Source organism: Lipophrys pholis (assembly GCF_963383615.2).
Source record: "Lipophrys pholis genome assembly, chromosome: 22".
Lineage (NCBI taxonomy): Eukaryota > Metazoa > Chordata > Actinopteri > Blenniiformes > Blenniidae > Lipophrys > Lipophrys pholis.
Genome location: NC_137644.1, coordinates 17,840,070 through 17,857,336, shown reverse-complemented (window position 1 = coordinate 17,857,336; position 17,267 = coordinate 17,840,070). Strand labels below are relative to the sequence as shown.

The 17,267-nt window shown below is 42.6% G+C and overlaps 1 protein-coding gene across 1 annotated transcript in view; it reads right to left on the bottom strand.

The window, feature by feature from the left end:
• Positions 1-3,666: 3,666 nt before the first annotated feature.
• sema3aa (sema domain, immunoglobulin domain (Ig), short basic domain, secreted, (semaphorin) 3Aa) overlaps positions 3,667-17,267 on the bottom strand; it is a 34,484-nt gene continuing 20,883 nt past the window's right edge. Inside the window, exons 6-17 of the mRNA XM_080491646.1 lie at positions 17,140-17,259; positions 15,163-15,305; positions 14,891-15,005; positions 14,707-14,776; positions 11,824-11,968; positions 11,442-11,661; positions 11,245-11,336; positions 11,092-11,133; positions 10,699-10,856; positions 8,829-8,896; positions 8,587-8,735; positions 3,667-6,476 (exon numbers count right to left, since the gene is read on the bottom strand). Of these exons, the coding sequence (XP_080347772.1) occupies positions 5,745-6,476; positions 8,587-8,735; positions 8,829-8,896; positions 10,699-10,856; positions 11,092-11,133; positions 11,245-11,336; positions 11,442-11,661; positions 11,824-11,968; positions 14,707-14,776; positions 14,891-15,005; positions 15,163-15,305; positions 17,140-17,259 (2,054 nt within the window). The 3' untranslated portion in view covers positions 3,667-5,744. The remainder of the gene's footprint in view (positions 6,477-8,586; positions 8,736-8,828; positions 8,897-10,698; positions 10,857-11,091; positions 11,134-11,244; positions 11,337-11,441; positions 11,662-11,823; positions 11,969-14,706; positions 14,777-14,890; positions 15,006-15,162; positions 15,306-17,139; positions 17,260-17,267) is intronic.

Here is a 17,267-nt window from a genome sequence, read left to right as displayed (position 1 = left end):
TAAATCGCCATAACACCTTTTCTTTTTTTGACCTGCAGTCCCAGGTTTAGTTCTAAGAAAGTCTCTGACCTCTCATTTATCAAAACATTGCAGGAGGGGTGTCAAGCATATTTCAGTTTGGGAGCCACATGCAGCCCAATCTCATCTTGAGTGGGCCGGACTGTTAAATAATAACCATAATAAGCTTTAGATTTAAACTTTAAAGTTTGTCTTTGTTGTGATGCAGAGTATATGTGGTAAAACTGCCAATATTTTCACAAAAACCAAACAATTATTACTGAAAATGACTACAGTCTCAACATAAAGCCAATTTTAATAAAATGTTCGGGTGCAGAATTCAGTGAAATAACAAGAAAAACTTCCCTGATAGTTGTTGCATTATGCATGTTTTTACAACCTGACGGTTCGGATTGGAGGTCTCATGTTCAGCACTATTGCTCTAAAGATAATAAGGTTGCGTTTAACAGACAAAAAATAAATAAAATCTTCACATTAATTGCATAAATATAGTTTGGGCAGTAAATGCAATCAGTGTGGCGGGAATAAAGGGAAGTTGCACCTGGAGATCGCAGTGGGGTTCAGGCTTGATGGAAAATGTCATCTCTCATCAATGAGAGCTGCTCTGCAGCAGATCCCTCCCCGGTTGCCATGGTTTCTGCAGCAGCTGCCACTCAAATGCGCGACTCCTAATTATGGGATTACTTTTAAAGTAATACATCATGCAGCACACCTGGAAATGTGTGTGTGTGTGTGTCCCTGGTGTCCACAGCAATTTACACAGTGAAATTGCAGGTAAGTAAACTTCACAGATGTTTTAACATCAGGTTAAAAAAAAAAAAAAAAAAAAAAAACACAAAATGAGAGAATAGGGAATCTATGATGAAAAAAAATGGTTTCATGAAATTAAGTGAACTGGAGCCAGCTCCACAGGATATTCTACATATCTCGTATAAATGATAGAGAGAGGGGGGGGGGCAAGAAATGAGCTCAGCAGTCTGCTGCTATCTTGTCCTGTCGTTGACCTAAATCTCCTCCTCTCTCCTTGCCCACAGACTTGATTTCCCACAATCCCTTGGGCCAGCTCGGAGGCAAGCAGGAATGAGTCAGAGCTTCCGAATGAATCCCACTTTCAGGAGTCGTGAGTAGCTTTGAACGCACGCACACACGCACACACACACACACACACACACACACACACACACACACACACACACACGCACACACGCACGCACGCACGCACGCACGCACGCACGCACGCACGCACGCGCACACGCACACACACACACACACACACACACACACACACACACACACACACACACACACACGCACACCCAAGTATGTTATTCACAATATACTGCATCTGACTGAAGTTGACATGGTATCAGAGCTTTTCTTTCCTCTCTATTGTCTTCGATTATATTATAGGAACAGAACAGAAAGTGATACATGAGTAGTAACTGATCAATGTGATAGTAAAAAAAAAAAAAAAAAAAAGGTCTTACTGGTTTGTTAAATTTTCATTACTGTAGCCTATGTGCTAAATAATTCATCTAATTTAAATAAAAAAAGACCACTTTGTCATGTAGAAGTCTGATTAAAATACTGTCAAACAAACGAAACACAACATGTCAATTTAAAACTCCAAACTTTTATCCAAACATCTAACAGGATGCGGCACTAAATTTCCAGTTAAATGTATTTATACTAGATCTTCACTTTGCTCAGTAGCTTACATATAATGCACATCATTAATGTGCAAGTTACTTATGATTAGAGTTATTTTTTACTTTCTTTTAAATAGTTACTGAAAACTGAAGTTTCTATTGTCTCCCTCGCTGAGGCTTTCATTTCTGTACTTGATTATTGTTCGCTGGCCTGTAAGTAATGTCAGCTCTGTCGTGAAAATGTTTTTGAATTAAACACATTTTATAAACTAATGACAATAAAGAGGGGCAACAAGTAATCAGGTGAGGGACACTACTGATAGGCAGACGTTCAGAAGACTATTACACATTGATTTAGGGCTGCTGGCACTTCACTGGGGCCACCTTCTGGTGTCGTGGTTTTTGCCTCTCAGCGGGAATGACACCAATTAGAGTCGGCCGGGATCCTGTAGGTGAACGACTGACCGTCTCTCAGTATTTTCCCTCTGATGGACTGCATTCTGTCGGGGCTGTTCACTGTCTTCCTTTACAGTCATTTGGGATCAGCTCCAGCACCTCAGGACCCTGAGCTGGAATAACAGATGGATGGACACATACATCAGAGGCATGGCTAACATTGAGGGCACTGACAGTTTGACATCTTTCAGCTTGCCTTCAAGTGAACAATTTAATAGATGTTTAGTGAAATAATGATTATTTGCATTTTACAGTCAAAGGTAGTGACAGTAACAATGACTAAGGCATCTAGACTTGGGAGTTGATCCTTTTTCCACAATGAATATCAAAGTCTTGGGGCAGCCTTTCTGTGAGAAGTTTGCATGTTATCCCTGTTTTGGGTTTTCTTCTGGTACTCCAAACTTCTATGCATTGCCGTCTAAAAAATAGACGGACTAGAAGGAATTGATAGTTTACATCGATGTGGGGTAGATTATATTGTAACTTGACTAAATCTGTTGTTTCAAGCAGAAATGTGTCTTTAATGGGGGTAAGGTGAAGTGTAGGATCTTGAAAACAGCAACAGAGTCATAAAAACCCTCCAACATAATGGTCAAGACGTCTCCTTTCTGCAGCTAAAAGTGTATACTCTAAAGACTCAGACAGAAGCACAGGACATTCAAGAGACAGTCGTCATGGAAACACAACCAGGCAATTCATAACCTTGCATGAAACTTGAAGGCTGCGAACATGATTGCCCCACTGCAATCACTTCATCAGGCATGCTTTGTGTGCACGGCGATGTTCCCTTCTGAGGGGATTGATTCTGAAAAGAAGGTATGTAGGATCTTTACAACATGGCACAAATGTTACAGTATTTTTTTAATCTATTGCGAGGGCCTTCAAAAAGCTTTTGATTTGGTGAGTGGTGAAACAGACACAGTGAAAACAGCGACCTCTGGTGGATCTTCAGGAGAATAATCAGTCTGTTTGTCATGATAGGGTTTGTTATAAAGTCGCCTTTATTGCTATGGGTCTAGCAGTTCTGTTTTTGAGCAACTCATTACATTTCTATGTGAAACAAGACATGAGAACTTACCTGTTATAAGCACAAATTCAGAACCATAAGGTTCCAGACAGGATCAGTTGCTGTGTGCTCCAAGTTACTTTATTGATCCACTTTGGTAAAATACTTTCATTTTCTCTAAAATTTGGTAAAACTTTGACCATGAGACCAACCAAAGGAATTAACAAAAGTCAAAAACTATGAAGCATCGCAGATATACTGGGTTTTTGGGTTTTTTTGTATTTAATTTTACGGCAAAACCTAAAAGGCAGGCACATATTTTAAAGGTCAATACATGTATACAAGAAATAGGAAATACAGAAATTCAAACATATAGTTGTAGAACATTTTAATATTTTAGTGAGGGCTAATCGAACATAGAGTTGTTAAAGCTATAAAGTGTTGTGTCACCTAAAGTGTAACAGAAATAACGGAAGAAGGTCCGTGTGTGCAGCAGGTTTTTGTTGGAGAAGAGAAGAAAGAAAGCATTTTTTTTTTGGTAACGGAGATGTTTATTTAGACAACTGAATGCATGCCAGAAAGAACTGCGTTACAGTCGTGGTAACTTCCAGCTCTCTCACATTTCTAACTCTGAAGGAGAGGCCCAAATCAGGGACACACCAAACCTTTGCCTGTTGGTACGGATCACTATAGGTTCTAATTTATTGCATGGAAACATTACTCTTGTCACGTATTCGGGGGCGAGGGGCAGACAGGAGGTACCATCTTTGCGGATCTTAAAACAGCTTTGGCCAGAATAGTGTGAGTCGGTAATATCACGGTCTTGGCAAACTGACAAAAAGTAATTCACACCTTGCTTTAAGGGAAAATCACCTCTTACACAAACACATAAAAAGACGATAAAAAAGATGCACTTACTGTAGGTAGCATTCACATGCAGTATAATGTGTCTTCTCCTTAGACAAGTTTTAACAATTTTCTCCACTATTCACAGCTAAGGTTTTCAGTTTTTGGGGAATTATCTTACACATAATAGCTACAGGATGAGAAGGAGACATGATGGCCGGATGTGAGGGCGAAGGAAGAAAAAAACAATTTGGTACGAAAAGGCAAAAGAGACAAAATTGTGCTTATCATTGGTGAGATCTGTCAAAATGTTTGGTTAATGAACACAAAAACCCCTGCACTCGTGCTCCTAAACTCACGTCAAACCATCAACACACACACTCCCACACCCCCCCCTCAAAAAAAAGGGAGATTTCTCGATTTCAGCGTGTTGGTCCATCAAAGTTGTTGTTGCCATTGAATTCTCCAATATACTGATGAGCCAAAAATACCATAATATCAAAAATAAATGCAACCCTTTCACAAAACAATGAGCAATAAATAATAATCAAGTGGCGTTCTTGTACTGTATATGTACTGTATATACACAGAGAGTTAAGTTTGTTGTATATATGTACACAAAAACAACTGGCAGTCTTATTTCAGACTGGGTTTTTAGCATAGCCTACAACTGGGATTCATGCCCAGAATCTATAAACCCCCCGCCCCCCCCCCCAAAAAAAAAGCAACAACATAATAATTTACACAGAATCCTTGGGAGCAAAAGGGATTATTATGCACAATGAAGACTACTATGTCGCCTGCAGTTGTTGCCCCCAAGAATAGAAGCACTGGGAAAAAGTAAATAAAAAGTATTTTTTTTAAGGTCGGGTGTAAAAGAAAAAAAAATAAAAAATCCTTTAGAACTCTGTAAAATAATTAGCTTATTGAATCATTGACAACAACATGCACAATGCTTTCCCTCGGATGGAGCGGGTTATGATCAAGCACATTGCACAGTGGCATGACTTTGCAGTTTCACTTCCAATGTAATAATGCTTCTGTTTGTCTCTACGAGAGCCACTGGTGCAAGCTGTGTGCACGTGGAGGTGAATCCGTATCGTCCCTCCTTTAAGGTTGCTGTTGCTGCTCATCTCGTCTTCTTTAAAGACCAGTTTCGCTCAAACAGTTCATCTCTTTTTTAAAAAAAACAAAAAATCCATTTCCATGTACACAAAGTTCACATGCTCTGGTCATACGGGGCAGCAGGATGCAGTTGATGCATCATTTCTGCTTCTGTAAAATGGATTTATTAACGTCTCCCACAGCTGTGCTCCCAGCAGGTTAGGTCCATTTGCTTCCCAACAAACAAACGCCTTGCTAAAGATTTCTCTTCCAGTCTTATTTTAGTAGCTTATGTACAGGAGGTTGAAGTGTATGCCAGGCAGTATCTCAGGCAACCAGTCGAATCCTCACACATTTACACAACGCATTCCAGTTTTTTTTTTCTCTCCTCCGATCATCTTTTCACAGGTTATGTGCGCTTGTCTTCCAATGAGAGTTTTATTATTGTTGCATGTGCAGAGTTCACACATTCCTACCTAAAAGGTGTGTTTGATGGGTTTCTTTTGGTCTGGCTGCTCTCGCGGAGATGTCACTGGATCACACATAAGAGACACAATCTGTTTGCAGTGTTTTTGATTTATGCAGATGCATGGGTTTGTGCTTGTGTGTGCGCGTCTGACCGAATGTGTGCATTTTTGTGCTTTTTTTTTTTTTCTCTCTCTCTCTCAAACGCTACGCGGGGGTCTCTGGAGCTCATGGGTCCTCCTGTTGCGTCCCTTCTTATTTTCCTGCATCCGTCTCCACTTGGCTGCATGTTGGCTGTTCGCCCGAGATCCCCCAACAACCTGAGAACCCGCCAGGCTGCCCTGCCCCTTCTGGCCATTTTGTGTCTTCTGGTTGTTCTTAGGCACCTGGCCACTCAACATACCCAGATTTGGTTGATTTTTCTCGGCGCTCTGGCTCCGTGTCGGCCCCTCCACCGTCGGAGCGCCAGCCTGCAGCCATGGCTTGGTCTGTGGCGGACTTGCTTGCTGCTTCTGAGCGTTAGGAGCCAAAGCTTTGGGCCGTAATGCCGCAGTGGAGCCACCTGTGCTGTCAGGTCTTCCTTGACTGTTGCCGTTCTGTGTCTTTACCCTTTTCTGTTTGCGCTCTTTTTTCCAAACTCTGTCACAAAACTCCTCCACGCTGTTCAGGTCTGGGTGGTCCAGAAGAGACAGGAAGTCTCGGTACCACACCCTATGCTTGGCTGTGCCACCCATGGTGCCTCCTACACCGGGGAGGCCAGGAAGGATGTCACCCAGCCTCTGGGTGGGGATGACCTGCAGGTTGAGGCGCAGCAGAGGCTGGATGAAGCCGTGTTCGACAGCCTGGCAGTGGTAGACTCCCGTGTCAGCCTGAGACAGGCTTCGTATCAGGAGGCCCTGGTCAGTACGCAGCACTCTGTCATCCAGCTTGATCTGAAAACGACACAAGGAGAGAGAAAGAGAGAAATCAAGAACAAAGTATCACACTTGCAGAGGTTTAATGGTCCTTGTCAGTCCAATGTTGGCAGTTTAATCTCCGTGTGCTGAAGATGCTGAACCCCAACTTGCTTCTTATGGAGAGTAAGCACTTCTGCGATATAAGTGGAGGTCATTTACATATTAATGACCAAACTGGAATATTCCACGAGTCTGGATCACAGTTTTTAACTGTCACTTTGGGTCGAGAAAGTGCTCCGATGCATTGTCTTTAGCCATTAGTAGCATGATGGAACGTGCAATGCACCTTCCCGATGCCAATTTCACACTATAATTGTGACTGGCCTTTACTTCCTATAACGGAGAAAAAGCATTATGGTGGCTCACAACAGCACTAAAGAAAAAGACTGCAAGCTAATAAACATGGAAATTAACACTCAACGCGCCTCTGAGTGTGTTTAAAAGGATCTCACACATTAGTTTAGGAGAGAACCCTTTTAACTCTTTCAAAACCAGGGCGGACAGAGACTCGACCACAAATAGCATAAGGCAAGAAAAGTCTAAATACAATCTTATGCATTAAGTCGCACAAGAGAACCTTGGCTACAAAGCCTTGTTTAAACACTTATAACAAAAGTCCAACACTTTATAAAATTACTGCCACATGTAGAAACAAAAGCAAAATCTCCACAGATTATGAGAATGTAAGGGTATATAATTTTCAAGAAGAAGCGTCTCTTCAAAGTGGTTTATATGCAAATTCAGAGAAAAAAAAACTAGTAATGATGCACACAATCCTCTTGTGAAGCAGAAGCGATTCTTATACTGTGATTCACCTTCCTGATTGAGGCCAATAAAAGTAGCATGTACAGGACATTTCTACTTAATGAAACCATGAAAAGGAAATATCTCACAATCTGTGGTAGTGTCAGATATTTCTGGTTTATTTTCAGTGATGTCAGTACGACTTCACCATTTAACAAACATTACAATTAGTAAATGCTGTTTCCTTTAAACGTTAAGTTGAGTTTGTAAAAACATGTATAATGCAACAGTTATAGGAGAAGTTCTTTTTGAACATTTTACTGCATTTTACACTAGAGGGTTTCATTAAAATTTGCTTCATGTTGAGATTGTAGTCACTTTTAGAGGTAATTGTATGGTTTTGTGATTATATATACATGTATATTATGTATACATGGCGCCACAACAATGAAAAACTTTAAAGTTTACATTTAAAGGTTATTATGACTCAATTTTTCTGGTGCAGCCCCTCCAGATCAAACTGAATAACCAAATAATAGAATGAACAAATGTAAAAAGTATTTAAGGTTCACATATTTTTAAATATTAAATAATATCCAAACACATGTAACTTGTCTTAAGTGAAGTAATGAAGATGTTTTGGACCACCCAGACCACTAATCTGGATGAATGAGGTTTGGATTTAGCCCAAGCTATAGGACAAACTGCGGTTATGTTCACACAGACAATGGTAATGGATGGAAGTCTGCAACTCGTTCAATCTTCAGGTTTGTCATAAATATAAATATCTATATCTGAAGAAAAAGACATGCAGGGCTGTCCAGAAAAAATATAAAAACTTGGCTGAATTTAAGCAGCAGTAATAAAATCATCTAGCAATTGTGGTTTCCAATCAAACACTGGGTTTGCAGACATTCCTTCAGCTGGAGACTGTATTAAAGTCATAATATCCTCCCAGATATAATTATAAACCAATGTTTTGCATTTGATAAGCCTGCAGAATCATGGCTCAATTACTCAGCTGAACGTCTCGTATCGTGTTTCTCTTTCTTGCTGATGCTGAAACAACACACCTTGAAACGCCCAGCTAGAAAAATAAGGCTCATGAGAATTCATGCAAAAGTGATTGGTTACATCCAAGGGTGAAAAGTTAATCCAAACATCCACACCCAAGAGTTTTAACCCCTTTAAAATGATAGTGGAAAGGATGGAGAGATGATGTCTGCAGAAATCTGTATAAAAAGTGTGGATTTATCACTGTTAAAATGACAGGAATCTGAGGTCTCATTAAAGCCAATTTACTAAAAAGCCGTTTGTCTATATCACTCCTTAAAATACAGACCTCATGTTTGCGATCATCGTTGGGCTTCTGCAGCTGCCAGTAGATGAGCGCTCTTTGGGACTTGGGGCTGCATTCCAGAAACATGGTGCTGTTCTCCACACCAAACACACTCCTGTCCTCCACGCTGCCTCCTAAGCCATCCACGTCATCTAAATAAATCAGAACACACACACACATACAGAGTGGAATGAAACAAGCGTGGCACCAAAGATGAGATGAGAGTGTATGCTGTTGTTTTTTACCATGATGCTGGAGATCTGAGCACTGGGAGAGAGGATCTCCATTTCTGATGTCTTGTCGTCTGGTTCGCCTGTGGAAAAAAAGAAAAATCACAATTTAAGTGTGGTCAAGTTGGATAAGGATAAGCAGTATCATAGAGTGACAATATCCCAGTTTGTATCCGGTGGGATTAACCCCATGACCCTAAAACTGAATGAAGTTGGGAGTTTCTGTATTGTTCTATTTCAACCACTAGGGGGCAATGTTACCCAATGACAAAAAAAGTGGGCCTTCACTTATCATTACTTTATTGTTAAACCACATGGGATAGAAAAAAGAAAAAAAAAATCTAGGAAGAAAACACTAAACCCTGGAAGAGTGTTAGAGATATAAACCTGCTAAGCAGCGAAACACCATGTTTCATTACTTTCTGATGAGCCGTTATTATGAAACACATACATTATTGTTTTGCCCTTGAAATGCCTTGTAAAAAGCTCTTTGTCCTCTCCAGATGAAAGTCCACGATGCCATTTAGTTTTTTTACTGCGAAGGCGAGGTCTTGTGATGAATGTCTTCCCTGCTCGTGGATGTCAGGGTTTTAAATTGTTGAAGACCATTGTAAAAATCAAAATAGCGTGAGCCAAAACAGGCCTGTGAGAAAGAGGACAGGGCAGGTACAGAGGAAAAAGTAAAGAGATTTGAAGTAGGAAAAAGAAAAACTAAAAAACATGGAGCTTGTCTGCATGATTCCTGCACACCAACGTTGATCATTTTCACTCTCCCATCCTAACTTCCGTATGTCAAAAATATTCGGACACTTCTCTTGCTGTATGTCCTTCCCCTGTACATTTTCTGGGTTAACATTCCTGTCTTTTTGGCTGTCGGAGCACGTGCGGGCCCGGGTGTCTGGTTCTCATTCTGGGAGGGAAAATATTTGCAGTGTAGAGGAGAGTCGAGAGGAGCTGGCCCTGGCCTGAAACCGTGGGGTGTGCCACCTCCTCTGTAACCCCGCCAAGCTGGAGTATACCCATTGGCCTACTTGTGCCGGTGTGAGAAGTTGTGGATGAACGAGACACAGGAGTGTAGTGCTAGGGTTAGTGTGTGTGTGTGTGTGTGTGTGTGTGTGTGTGTGTGTGTGTGTGTGTGTGTGTGTGTGTGTGTGTGTGTGTGTGTGTGTGTGTGTGTGTGTGTGTGTGTGTGTGTGTGTGTGTGTGTGTGTGTGTGAGAGAGAGAGAGAGAGAGAGAGAGAGAGAGAGAGAGAGAGAGAGAGAGAGAGAGAGAGAGAGAAGGCTGGAGTAGTCACCCCTAATCCTGCAGAGGGTAATTTGAGGGTGTGTATGTTCATACCTCCTGGCTGCAGGGTGAAGTGGTCAGGCGGCACCCGTTGGCTATAATTTGGTGTGTGTGCACTTGTGTATTGTCAATGTGTTTTTGTGTGCGTGAGAATCTGGGCTGGAAGTTGACGGAATCACAACTCAGAGCAACTGTTGCTGGCAGGAGCGCGAACCCAGGTTGCTGGATTGTGCTTCTTGGAACGTAATCTCAGTGAATAGATAATGACTGTATTCTGTGCCTGTGTTAACATTGAGATTATTTCCATGTTCAGATGTTTTGGCAGGGGCGTTGTGTGTTTTTTTTGCACCTGTTAATAGATCAGTGGGGTTTTGAGGTGAGAGAAACAAGGTTCAGGTTGCCTCAGGGACGCATAAGGTTCCCAACCAGTTGTTTTAAAGCCAAGTGTGAGAGCAGAAAACAGGTGTACTGATAACTCCCAGGTGTGATGACATTACGCAAAGGCAGGATGTTGTTGCAAAGGAGCGAGAGGGTTGAGTAAACCCAGTGAGAATATAAAAAAAGGGTAAAAAGGAGTGTTTAGTGTGTGCAGGCTCCTACCTCTTGGCGGTAGGAAAGTATCTTGAGCACTCAGCACCATCCCAAGCACAATAGGGGTCCCGGGCCAGGCAGCACTCGGCGCAAGCTTTCCCATACACCTCGCACCGGTGTAAAGACATCTGCGATACACCCAGCGCTGAGCCAAGGTACAGCTGTTGCTGTGAGAGCCAAAGAAACAGCAGGGATGTAAAAAATGAAACGTTCCAGTGTGGCTCGCTTTGAAAAGTTCGCACTGTGGGTTTAGTTCTCAGCAGGCACATTAGTTGTCTTTATTTTTGGTTTATCAGTGTTTGCTTAAAGGCCCAGATCTTCTTACTATATTGTTGCACTTGGACTTCTCGCTATGTCAACAACTTTTTGGATTGATTATGAGGTGTGAAAACAAGCTTCTACCTGCTTGGTTGACAGCTCCATCGCGGTAATGGCAGTAGGCTCCTGTACAACACAAACACAGCCAAGTTACCACTAAATGTTTTGAAAATGTGTATTTTTCTTTAAGGGAGCAGCGTTAGAAATTGCTGCTGACACTCATTTTCAAAGTCATACCCTAAAGACAGTCATCTCCTCCAGCACAACCTCCTCTAGGTCATGCCAGCTCTCTCTGGGGATTGTCACCACCTTCAACACTGTTCCCATATCTGAAAAATCGGTTACATTGACAGATTAATTCACAGTTCTAATAATCAGCATGGAAAGCCCGTCAGAAAGACACATGCTAAGGCATGAATTGACATCTTGCATACCTGTGCCGATGAACATCACGTCATACTGCCCGTCCTCCGCCTCCACTCTGTCCACCACCAGCTGAGAAAACTGGTAGTCCGCGTCTGTCCGCACCATGATGGGACGCCCTCCTATCGGATGCACGGGGTTGTACATGGCAGGGTGACCCCTGGCGAAGGTGATGACGTCATCCGGGAGGTCCTTGGTAGAGTCAAAGCCTCCAAATGTCTTGCTGGGGCACTGGGGTGGACAAGATGTGATATATATATATACTTCAGTTTTTCATTCAATCATCTTGAATAGAAAGCCCGAATTCAAGAATGTGAAGTTGCACATTTTAGCTGCCAATATGAGCTGGTTTCATAATAACGGGTGATATGGATAATCTATTTTGAGACTCACAGTGCCAGGGCGAGGATAGGGAACCCTCCCTTGGAAGGGCACCCATTGGTAGTTGGGTCCATCTCTGTGGGCGTAGGGGCCCAGGAACACCCTTCTGATGTCCGCCATGTTATACATACAGACTGCTGAGCCTTTAAATATGTTACTGTGGAGGAAAAAGAAGAATGGTATGAAAAACATGGAAAACGGATGAAGAGAGGAAGGGAAGAATAGAGTGACGAAGTAAAGAAAGATGAGCGAGATAAACAAGTTGCTGACAAGACAGGGATTAGGAGCTCGTGAAATACTGAGGAAAGATGACAAAATGACCCTTCATCGCACAAGGATGGAGAGGAGCAAGGTTGTCATTATCTAAGTATAGGAATGAAAGATTGGAACTTCTCTCTGATTGCTTCCAGCCTCTTGAGAACAGACAGGAATTTGGGCACACCACCAACAAAGCAAGAGACCTGCTTCAGAGCATATTTGAAATCCCGTCCAATATTTTGTGAGCATTTGCATGAGCCAGATGGGTGGATTTTGCTTTCACTAGCCAGACGAGGTCCAAAACAGGCAAGGTTGATCATTCCTGCTAAACAAGGGAACTGATCCCCCCCCAAAAAAAAACATGTTATACACTGTTCTGGGTCATCCAGGAGACAGCAACTGGAGTCATGACTCATTTGGGGAGGTGGGGGGGTTTGGGTGTTCCACTGAATATTCCAAAATATATATAGTCCAAAAGGGTTAATAAAATATTCCTTTGGAGATTATGAGTAAGTAAGCAAACATCAAAATTGTCAAGAATCTTTTTATTCCTGTCATGTCATCACTGACAGGATTTCGCATGCATGCTTCTCATGACCATTCCTTCACTACCGCTACATTTAAGTCATCCAGCAAACTGAAACGCTTCCAGAAGGCAGATGAAATAAAGCTTTGCACATATATAATAGTCAATGAAAAGCTCCCAAGGACTTCCGCAGTACGGCCGTCCAATCAGAGACAAGAGTCTCCCGCACGTCACACATTTCTAACATGAGCGTCTCGAACACACACGGTACTATTTCACTCCTATTGAAAGCTGAACTGATCTAAAAAGGGGCCAAAGCACCCACTCACTGCACTTTTTTTTTTTCGCATTTCGAGAGCCATAAAATGAAAAGAAATCTCGGGTTTGTAGTCATAAGAGGTTTAACATCTCACCATATGCAATGAGATCTATTTCATGGTGTTTTGAATCAGTAATTATTTGCTTTGATTGGTTAAATTGTTCATAAAAATAGTCCAAAGTTTATTCATCAACTTTCCAAGTGTCACTTTTTACCAGCGGCAGATTTTCTTTTGAACGACAAATCTCCTGCGCTTGCAGGAACCAAACGCCTCAAAAGATTCAAGACGTCCTTTGTCCCACTGACTGCAGTGGGAAGTTGTATCAGACTAATTAGGGATGTGGCTGGCATACACACAGCCGACAGTACTCGCCAAAGCACGGAAGATGAATGGATTAGCATTTGAAAATGTTAATTACAGAAAATTCAATTAACTCCGGGGGCAAAAAAAAAAAAAAAAGACACTCCAATATCTGTTATTAAAGACGTAGGGCGAACATGTGTTTGTGCGGATACAGGCACGGAGGGGGAAAAGAGGCCCGTAAATTCACCCCCTGAAAAATGCACAAACACATCCAGACACATGCACAGGAGCACAATCAAACATTGATCTGTCAGTGGAAGCTTCTTTGTGCCTCATTAAGCAGTGATATTAAAAGCCAGTCCCTCTGAATCTTTGCTCTATTCATCTCTGAAAACCGGCCACTTAGAAAACCAATTAAACCACTCTAATTCCTCAATGCCCCATAATTGAATTTTAAAATATATACATGTATGTGTGTGAGTGTGTGTGTGTGCAGGGATCTGGAGGTCGGTTTACACCCACCAGTGAGCACCAACCTCTTGGTCTGAATGTGCTCTACAGAGCTGAGAAAAGCCAACCGGGTTCTGGTGACGCAACGCTCTTGTCAGTGTGCATTAGCTCGCGCCGCTGTTCAATTCAGCTTGTCGTATCATTAGCTGTGATTGATGGTGAAGTGTTTGTCCTCCATTCAAAGCCGTTCACAGACGACGCTGGACACAAAAATACCCCCTCCTCCTCCTCCTGCCTCCTTCCCCCCAAATGCAAATTCGTCATCATCATGATAAGTGCCACCATCTGTGCCGTTTCAACTCGCTTATCAGCTTTGCCCCACGCCTTCACCTCTCTACATGCTTCAATAGAGCCACACCCGGCCTCTGAAAACCCCATTCATGTCTGGGGCGGCGGCCAGGGGAGAAACGCGCGTTCCTGCAAAGTGAATATCATGTTTCTCCCGCTCCCCCTTGCTCCATAATCTGATTTCCCTACAAGCCTGCCAAAGTTTCATTGAAAAAGAGGGACAGGTATTGAGAAATGGGGGAATCGGATAAAAGCAATTTCCAATCTGAGATGTGGGGAGGGTTGCCATCGGAAGGGAAAGGAACCGTAACACACCTGTAAGTGGATTATGGCTTTGCTGTCTGGGAATTGGATGGCACGCAGGCACACTTGGTTGCTTGTAGGCTGTCATTTGAAATGGTTGGGGAATTACAGATAAAGCGATGGAATAAAGGAAGTGAAAAGGAAAAAAAATCTTGAAAGGAAATATGAAGCACGTGTGTTTTTCAGATACAGAAGGGGAAAAAAAACCAAAAAAAAAAACTCCAGGACGGTTGCCCGGTGAATATATATGAGCTCCTTCAAATCGCCTAGTAACAAATCGCCAAAACAAATATGACACTACCGGTATCTGTCAAGCAATTCAACAATCCAAACCTTTGCACGCACATTTTGGAGGTCAGTTTGGAAAAGATCTGCAGAGAGTAGTACCTGGATGTGGTGAATACGGCGTAGATAACTGGATTCTTTGGGTCCTTGGAGCTCATGAGAAACACGTCCTCTAAAAATCCAAAAACAACAACAACATTAGAAGGTGAGATTTTTCAATTGGACTTTGAAGAAAGGCTGCAAGGTCACATTATCCTCGCAGGGAAATAAAGAATACAAAACTCACGCAGTTCGTCAAAGTGCGTGTCGATGCCGTTGACCCCGGGGACTGAACACATTAGCCGGGCCTTGAGGAAAGTGGTCCACTTGTTCACGAGACTCCTATGACCTCCCATGTCATTCTGCAAAAAAATATGTACAAGCTTCTGTAGGCTCTCATCCTCAATAAGTAATTTGTCCCTGGATCAAGTGTTGTGGACGTGTGAGAAATGCATTCAGACTTTTTATCGCTTAGCACACTGTCGGTAAGGATTTGTTTTTGGTTGTGTGTGTTGTTACCTTACACAGTTGTCCTATCCTGGCGATGGTAGCCTTCCCTGTATGCTCTCCGTCCATTGCATTCTCTTTGAAAAAGAGGAAGATCTTATCGTCTTCAGGGTTGTCGCTCTCGGGAATCAGGTGCACACCTATGAACCTGGGGTCTGAGAAAAGAGAGGGACTCGGTAAAGCAGAAAAAATGTCACGGAACCACACACAAACATGACTTTACAGCCCGGCTCCTGCACCAATGGAGATCCTTTCACCCCTATTTCACACCTCTGAAACCAATCCCTGCTGATATTCTCCAGTCACGGCTCAGTAATAACAGCCATTCACTTTACACCATGGTGTTACAGTATCTGACTTTACCTCAAGTGAGCGCTCCAGATCCAAATCCCACATAACCCCTGTCTCCAGACCACATCCTCGCAAACACACATGGCTCTGATTGTCCCTGGTAACACTTGAATAAATGTATCTTGACTTTAAGCGTAAGGCCATCGGGCCGGGCTACCTCTTGATGTAAGGGGGACGTAAAGCGTCCACAGTCAGTGAGGCGTCGTCGCGCGTAAAATGAGCCTGCATCTAAAAGCTCGGGGTTAGCCGGAGAGAAACAAGCAGTGCCATGTTACGGCTTCATAGCCGTTTAGGATATAGAGTAACTGTGAAAAAGGAGAGTGTGGCCAAAGTGGGAAGCAGATTTATAAGTCCTTGGTGGGTGCAAGACCTCTGGTATGAATCATGTGTACCCCACACACACACACACACACATACACATACACTTAGTGCTGTTATTGTGAATATCTGCCATAAAATCTACATGTTCATAAATTTATTCGTGCCTGCCATCACTTTTAAAAACAGGCCGCTGCCAGTGTCGCCAACCACTGAGGTCATACGATCCATTACATTTAATTCCCAACAAAAGGCCACTTTTATTCAGAGGAGATTTAATCCAACATCCATAAGAGTATGAGGGCATATAGAGGTGACAGGATGTGTAAATAAAATCTATGACTCTGGTCTACTCAAGCTAAACTGCAGTTTAACCCTAAAGCCTTTTAAAATCAACTGCCATTAAGGATTCAATCCCAAGATTCTCTCTTGTTCATTCGAGTACCGTGTAGCCTTGTTGATAAAAGCTCAATAGAATATCCCCATCACAGTAATCCATGCAATTACAATCCCTTCTTTGTGGAGAAGGCGTTGGATTTTGCAGAGTCGAATGGATACAATCCCTGGCGTATTTGTTTGAACAAGGTGAAAGATCGATGGGGATTAACTCCATAACAAAGCCTCCTCCCTTAGAAATCGCTCTTTATTAATATGTCACGGTAATCAGCACTGCAGAGGCCAGTGTTTGTGATTTTTGGTGGCGCTTGGGGGGGGGGGGGGGGGGTTAGAGGAACTAAGAGGAATTTGACTCCACTACAGGAAAACAGCTGAGAGAGAGGATTAGTTCTGTGGGAAAATGGGGGGAAAAGGGATGGCACAGCTTGAGGGAAAGGTCCGAGTTGACCTTTCGTGGCTCCATAAGTCCTCCGCAGTGCCGAAAGATAGCCAGACAGGCTGAACGGTCAATAACCCTTGCTGCGGTGCTAATCTTACTAGCGCAGGCAAATCCAGCGACTCTGTGAATGGGCTCCGATATCTGATGTCGGCACATGAATGAAGGTGATTGGAGACTTGAGGCTTGTGAGAGAATTTAATGCTTCAAAGTCCTTTGCAAGGCTTGACGGTATCCTGTTTCCAAATAATGGCCAATGACTGGCGCTTACGGAGAGTCTTTATTGAAAGGTTAGATAAATCAGTAATATTTGTTGTGAAATCGATGAGATTTCAGGTTTTTTTTTGCATTATAAATACTGTTACAGTCCACCAAACACAATAAAAGCACAAAAAACTAGTCAACCCACCAAAACATTTGTAGTTTTTCTTAACAGAAAGCCCAACCCTGAGGGCAAACAATAACGTCAGCATTTTATTCAATTTTACCATTCAGCCATCTTGAATCATGCTGCTCCGTTCTGATTGGATGATGATCTCCGAGAGTACGGAAAATAGCAAAGTCCCTTCCCATGAAATCAGCAGATGTGCCAGAGTACAGTTCTCCATCTGCCAGT